General features: G+C 50.2%; 3 protein-coding genes across 3 annotated transcripts in view; 1 reads left to right on the top strand and 2 right to left on the bottom strand.

Moving 5' to 3' along the window:
- Window positions 1–2043: 2043 nt before the first annotated feature.
- H257_14448 (hypothetical protein) lies at window positions 2044–2750 on the bottom strand (the record flags this gene model as incomplete). Its single annotated transcript, XM_009842261.1, has 2 exons — window positions 2044–2060; window positions 2165–2750. 2 exons carry the CDS (start codon window positions 2748–2750, stop codon window positions 2044–2046), a joined length of 603 nt encoding a protein of 200 aa, XP_009840563.1.
- A 2600-nt stretch (window positions 2751–5350) lies between these two features.
- Window positions 5351–5634, top strand: H257_14447 (hypothetical protein; the record flags this gene model as incomplete). The annotated part of the gene is made up of 2 exons (XM_009842260.1): window positions 5351–5565; window positions 5619–5634. The coding sequence occupies 2 exons, from the start codon at window positions 5351–5353 to the stop codon at window positions 5632–5634; spliced, it is 231 nt and encodes a 76-aa protein (XP_009840562.1).
- A 176-nt stretch (window positions 5635–5810) lies between these two features.
- The window catches only part of H257_14446 (hypothetical protein), a gene marked incomplete at both ends in the record, with an annotated part of 6609 nt that continues 5220 nt past the window's right edge, over window positions 5811–7199 (bottom strand). The window contains 3 exons of the mRNA XM_009842259.1: window positions 5811–6037; window positions 6115–6750; window positions 6797–7135. Coding sequence (XP_009840561.1) covers window positions 5811–6037; window positions 6115–6750; window positions 6797–7135 — 1202 coding nt within the window. The remainder of the gene's footprint in view (window positions 6038–6114; window positions 6751–6796; window positions 7136–7199) is intronic.

Here is a 7199-nt window from a genome sequence, read left to right as displayed (position 1 = left end):
TCCCATTCCGCTTTCTGACGGCGGGCGTTCTCGAGCAACGTCTTGTATCGCTATAACCCAGCTTCTGCATGGCCGGCAGGCCTAAGGTCAGTTCCACGCCTGCCACAGCTTCGTCGACCCATACCCGCAGCCCGCGCAACATCAAGGGTCCACATCCGGTCTTGAACCGCAAACTTCCGAAACGGACTTGCTTGGTCGCGACGACTGGTCAACTGTCCGCTCCGTAGGACTTTCGGTCACTCCGTGGGCTGCGACCGCACGTGGAGCCGATGACCAACATCCGTGTCCGGATGTACATGATGGTTGCGCAACCAAGCTATTCAGTGGCTGAGGTAGACTGTAGAAGATGATTGGTAGTGAGGAAGAACTTAGACATGATTGATAATGAAGTTGACTTTTGGATTTGTCATCGAGGTCACCGTTGAGAACACAGTAGCCGTCGGTTGTAACACCGGCGCAAGAAAACATGCGTACAGTATGTGGTGCACGTCAAGTACTAGTATAAAGGTGGCTGTATTCGCGCTGATCGTACCAAGCATCGTTGACGGTTCGTCTACCGTGGACAAGAGGAGACGACGGGGTTGAGTATGAAGGGGGGTCTTACCTGGGAGTTATAGGATGCCTTTGAAGTGCACGAACGTGCGGACGACACGCTGTGTGACGATGTCGTCCATGGGCTGCCACTCTAGAAGGAGCTCCGGAAAGGCCTCGACGCTGAGGGTGTCTAGACGCAGTACGAGACTAAGGCAATAATCAGCCACACGGGTTGAGAAGCAGCACAATATATGCAGAGAGATTATGAATGATTACCATTGACTATGATCATCCAGACCATGTCGTCGCGTCGCCGTAGGACACCGACAAGTCCAAGACCATCCGTGCACAAATGAGCGCGATGCACGATTGGCTGAAGGTCTTGCGCAGGTTCGCGCCTACATGTGGACATATGACAAGAATCGGTGGCATCGATGTTCGCGTTGAAGGTTTGGGTAGTCTATTTATGTCTAACCAAAACCATAACCTTCATTGATTGGATAAAATGAACAATGTAGTGGAACTTGCATTACGATTTCCAACCACAATACTTTGAAACCCCCTATTAACTTTGAAAGTGGAGAATGGAGAATGAAGAATGGGAAGAAGGCAACGCTCAAAAATAAGTCAATCAGAATAGTCCATCGGAACTTTTGAGAACCCCTGTTTTTCGCAAGCAAAAATGGTGATGGGCCGTGCACTCTTAAATTTGATGTGGCCAGTGGACCACAAAAGCCGCACTGAGACTGATGACCCTTGCGTCGACAACGATGCCTGTTAACGCTAACATGCCCAGCGGACAACGATGGTACGGCCGGTGCCTTGTGGCTAACGTGCGCAACCTGAACGTCCGACTTGCGCCAGCGATGTCTGCTATCGCGGCAATCCCTACACATCATCCTAGACACGCGACCAACAATCAGTGCATATAGCAATCAGTTCACGTACGCAAGCGGGAACGAACAGAGTCCAGGCGCTAGTCGTGGCTTTACGACGACTTGCGCATGGACTCGGTGGATTGCATGATGCTCTGGTGCAGTTTCTAGACCGCAGATAGTCTGTAGGCTGCAACGCTGTGAGCTGTCCGCTTATTTTCTCACGATGAAGCAAATATATTTGTGTTTTTTTCACTCCCATTTTTTATACCAGAACTGCAGTGTCCATCACCATTCTCCATGGCCAGGTTTTAGTTTGGATGATAGATGTCAAGGGTGGACGAGGGAAACATTTTAGCCAATGAAATACAGTGGTCGGCGGTAGAACCCGGCCAGTTCAACTTTCCAAGTGCTTTGAAGATTGTATGTGTAGTGGGATTTCCACCGAGGAAATTTAAATAAAATCATCATTGCAAGGCCTTGATGGCGATTTGAGTATCATGTTTAATTGGCTAAAATTATTCAGCATTCCACCAATCGAACACATTGTAACGTTACATACGACATGTCGCAAATATGGACAAATCGAAGCCAACACAAATTCTGACATCGTCAATCGATTCAGGAGGCGGGTTTACCTCAAGAACCCTCCTACCGACTTCAACAAGCACACACAACACCTGACCATCATACTACCATATATTATATCTCAATAACTGATGGTATCGCTTTATCAAACGCCTTGACTATAGTACCTGTCGTAATGTCAAAGAACACACCGGTCTCGTCCACGTTCAGGATTTGGCTGCGAGGGTAATGGCCGTACGTCGACCAAAAGTGAACGGCGTTGCCCAACCACACGTCGTCTAGCACCTTTTGGGTCACCTTGCTGACACTCGGGACACGGTGGCGGAAGCGGTGTCGAGCGGCGAAGCGCAGCATGAGGCTGCGGAACGATTGGTACGCCACTGCTTCGTTCAGCTTGGACCCCAGGTACTGCACAAGCCACGCCTTTTGGTTGCTGTTCACCCAACGCATGAGGTGGAACACCCTGAGATGTTCTTCGGCGCCACGCTTGGCGCACATGTACGCTAACAGCTCCTCTTTGAACGGAAGGATCTCACGGTGGCCTTGGCCCCCCATTGTCGCATGGCGGCTGTGGCGTTTGCTCGCCATGATGCGCGGCTCTCTTGAACGCCAGTCCTGCCATGTCGCTCGTGGGATCTTCTTCTCACGGCAGAACTGGCGTTCGTTTGTGGCGCTGGACGCGCGAAACTCAGACAGGAGCTGCTTGCGCTGGCCGTTCGAGTACCGCTTCTGTTTGCGCTTGGTTGCTCTCATCGCAAGGTGCGTGTGTAGATTTGAATTGCATCAAAGTCTGGATTTGAATCTAGCCAATTAGAGGCAATCGACTTCGTGATTGGTCTTTGATTATTCACGTGATTTTATCCTATCAAATCATAGGATCATACCTCCCCACTTTTCATTATTTAATAAAAAATTGGAGAGTGGCCCTGGCTGGGTTCTACCGCCGACCACTGTACCTGAAAAAAGTGTGTAATTCCATTGTTCATTCTCCATTTTTAATGTAAATACAGTAAGTACCACCACCAATTTTGTCCTTGTTAAGTACGCCAAGTACTAACAGTACTTACTCACATATTGTTGAAGTTTTCACTTGTTGAAGTTTTGCTCAGATACTCACACGTTGGCGATTACCCCTTCAAATACCTCCTATTAATAGTGATCTCAGGCTGAACTACCCTAGACACAGGATAAATAAATAATTCAGCCAATTGGTAGTCATCCATTTGAGGCTTTCCAAAACCTACACAACTACATTTGTGAACTTTCGCATCTGTGACATTTTCCGTTTAATAATACTCCTTCGCAGGATGTTGAGACCAGAAAATGGTATCAACAAGCCAGTGATTTACGAAGTTGCAGTCGCAAACACATACCACTCTGGTCCATACAAAATCGTAACGACTTGTCTTCAGAATAGTGACATGTATATGATGACCATTTTCTCCTCTTAGATTGGCTACTTGATTCACATCAAATTTCGAGATAGTTTCTGAGTTATGACCTACAATTTGATTCGCGTCATTTCTGAAAGCACAAATCGACCGCGCCTTCAATTTCGTGTGTATACATGTGCACTCAGAGTCTAATGTACATGGCTATCGATTTAACAGTCCCCTGCAAGCCTACAGACGTTGTCGACTTGCCTATAGACTTTAGCTCGTGACGAAAAAAAAATTGAAGAACATAGCACACTCTCTGGTGCCAACAGTAGATCGTAAAATTTGACCCTCTCTTTGTAACTTTTTCCAATTCTATATGTTAGCCATAGGCAGACAAGGATTGAAGTTACATAGTTAAAGTTATATATATATGTGCTTGAAGCTGGAAGAGCTCCAGGCTTCACACCCCTCGACTACTTCAGTGTGTCGAGGGCCAATAGGTACCTTGTTTTGATCTACACACTACTTGAAGGTTTGATGGTTGCTTATATTGAGAGATATGACAAACTTCAATCAGTGCAGCTAAGGTTGCACTACTTACATGTATGCATGTCTTTGGCGATGATAATTATGGAGGTTCTAGAGCTAAGCTCACTTCTGAATCCACCTTCCTTTGAGCCACTACCCCTGCATCTGTGTGTGTTGTGTGCCAACGTCTGTTATTTCAAGTACCACGCCCCCCCCCAAGTTCCCCCCCACATCGTTCTACTACTCTGTGACCATGTCAGACGCCACGACCAAAGATAAATCGGTCACGGACCTCAAGTTCAACGGCCGGAAGGTCATGTTCACCGCCTGGAAGGCCCGCATCATCGCGCACCTCAACTCCAAGTCGACGGAAGACGACTGCAAGCGTGTTATGGACGACAAGAAGTCGCTCAACTTGGAGCACTCTGATTGGTTGCAATTTAAGCCAATCATCAATGACGTCGATGTCGCCGCCGACATGCCGCCTTCCGCGACGGCAGCGAGTCTGGAGGCCGAGAAGATGAAGCGCTTCTACTACCTGCGCATGCAGGAGAGCCTGATCAGGAGCATATTTGGTAAAGTGTTACCAAATGACTTTCTGATTCAGCTCCCCGGCACGATCAATAACCCTGACCGCAACCTCTCTGACATCTGGGCGCGCTCGAACGCGAGTATGCGCAGTCGTCGCTCGATGTGAGCACGACCTTGTACCTAGAGTTTATAACTCTACCTACGAAACCATTTAAGTGCGTCTCTGATTTGATCAAGAGAATGCGCTCTTTGCAGAATCAGCTTAATGAGCTGTATTCGAAAAACATTGGAGTCCCCTTGATATCCGAATATCAAATCTCCCAGGCAGTTGTGGCGGCACTTCCCACACGAGTACTTTGGCTCTAATATGAACCAAACTACTGACGGTTTTAAACTGTCTACGATCGAGACACTAGTGAAGCAGGTGTTTAGCGACAAGTCTAGTGAGGCTATTGCAAACATGTCTAGCAAGCGCCCAAAACGTGAAGTGCACGTCAACCAAGCTAAGGTTCACCGTAACAAAGCTAATAAGAGAAAGTCAACAGCCTACACGGAGTGTTTTTACTGTCACGGCACCGCTAATGTGGACGGCAAAGGCCATCTAAAGGCCGACTGCGCCTTGCTTAAAATAAGAGCGACCTCAGTAAAGGGATCGCGCGCAAGAACTTTAAGGAGGTTCCTGCAAAGCGGATCAAGGTGTCAACCAACACCGCTGTTGCAGCGTCCAAAGGTGGTACATTATTGGTCAAAATTTGGGCCAATCAAAGGCGAGTAAATCCTGTTACCCGGATAGCCAATCAAAGGTTGGAAAAATTGGGGTCTGACCAATCATCCACCGCCAAGTCCGATTATCCGGACAGCTAATCAGAGAGTGACACGGAATTTTCCGGGAACATTGCAGCCCGCCTGAGTTCGATGGCGATCCCCGACATGGACGAACTCCCGGACAGCGGACCGGACAAGTGGTCCTGCTTGACCAGCATCGCGCATAGTCTCGCGGACCAGACAACACGTATGGAAGAGGAGGTAAGCCGCCTGGCACCGTATCTACTGAAGAGGTCTAACACGATTGACACTAGTGACTGGGTGTTGGACTCCGGCTGTGGTATGCACATGACGCCGCTCTCAGGGTACTTCTGTAGTTATATAACTAATGATGACTACGACTTTGAGTTCGGACAAGGGTCATGTCTGGGTAGTACTTGTTGACTTCCTCCAGGTTATGGGTGTGACGAACTCAAAGGTTTGGAGCGCTTTCTCTCTTGGCTCTTACTTTGGAAGTGATTAACCTACGTGTCCATGCGATCTTCCTGCGATCTTTCCGGTAGTGCTAACCGGTTTTTTGTCTTCCGAATGTATGTAACATGTAACCGCCTCATGGGCAGAAACCACAACAGCCTCCCATGCCCATGAATGCCATCGCGGTCTTCAACTTATCCTTGGACACGTGCTTGGTAAAGACGTCTGCCGGCGTGACATTGGTGGGCAGGTGCGCCAGTGTAAACTTGCCGCTCTTGACAAGTCCCGCAGAAAGTAGAAGCGTAGTGCTAGGTGCTTGGTCCTCTGGATGCTGGCTTGGTTCGAGCCGATCGCGATCGCGCTCTGGTTGTCGAGATACAGCACAACCGGTTTGTCCTCCTTTTGACCGAACTCTCCCAATAGGCTGCGCAGGTGCATACCGTGTTGCGCGCCCAGGCAAGCGCCGACATATTCGGCCTCGGCCGTCGACAGCGTCACGATGGCCTGCAGTTTTAACCGCCACGAGATCGCGCCGCCAGCCATCATCCATAAGTAACCACACGTGTATCTTCCTGTGGCGCGGTCGTCCACCCAGCTCGAGTCGGAGAAGTCGACGAGTTTGTCGCTTCCTCTGCGACCGCCGGTGAATGTGAGCCCTACCGTCTTTGTGTGCAAGAGGTAGGCAACAACGCGGCGCTCCATGTGCATGTGGAGCTGATGCGGCTGAGTTAGGTGGCGGGACAGTTGAGTGACTGCATGGACGATGAAGGGTCGTGTGGCCATGGCGCAGTACAGCAGCGATCCCACAATCTGGCGGTATGGCTTGTCGTCATTGAGGACCGTGCCGACGTCCTCGCTCAGGTTCGTCCCTGGCGGGATCGGCGTGTCGACTGCCTTGGCACTCGCAAGGCCGTATTTGGCTGCCATCCGCTCGATGTACGTCACTTGGAGCACATCCATCGTCATCTCATCCTCATTGCGATAAATCTCCATTCCCAGCAACTTGGCTACGGAGCCCATGTCATTCAGGCGGATGTGGGCCTGCATGTGGTTAAAGATCGCGTCGACCTCCTCGTCTGTCTCCGCGCATACGAGGATGTCGTCAACCTAGATCGTGATGACCTGAAGAGCACCGTTTGTCCGGCGCGTGAGGACACAGCCGTCGCCCCGCATGGCGGGCGGAGCCGTCGTCTTCCAAGATGCCCTTGAAGTGTACGTACCACATCAAGGCACTTTGCTTCATGCCGTATAGGGCCTTCTCGATCACCCAGACTCGACCGCTGTCATCGCCAAATCCGTCTGGCATGTCCATGTGGAGCATGCGATCCGAATCCGCGTGGATGTACGCGTTGGTCGTGTCGCCTTGACGACACTTCATTCCACGCTCGGTCACGATCGCGAGAGTCAGCCGCAACGAGTCACCGCGGACGACCGGTGCGTACGTCTCGTCATAGTCGATCCCTCGTCGTTGCGCGCAGCCCTTGATTACGACTCGCGCCTTGTAGACCATAGAGCCATCAGGCAT

Source organism: Aphanomyces astaci (genome assembly GCF_000520075.1).
Source record: "Aphanomyces astaci strain APO3 unplaced genomic scaffold supercont1.58, whole genome shotgun sequence".
Classification (NCBI taxonomy): domain Eukaryota; phylum Oomycota; class Saprolegniomycetes; order Saprolegniales; family Verrucalvaceae; genus Aphanomyces; species Aphanomyces astaci.
This window is presented reverse-complemented; position numbering and strand designations above follow the sequence as displayed.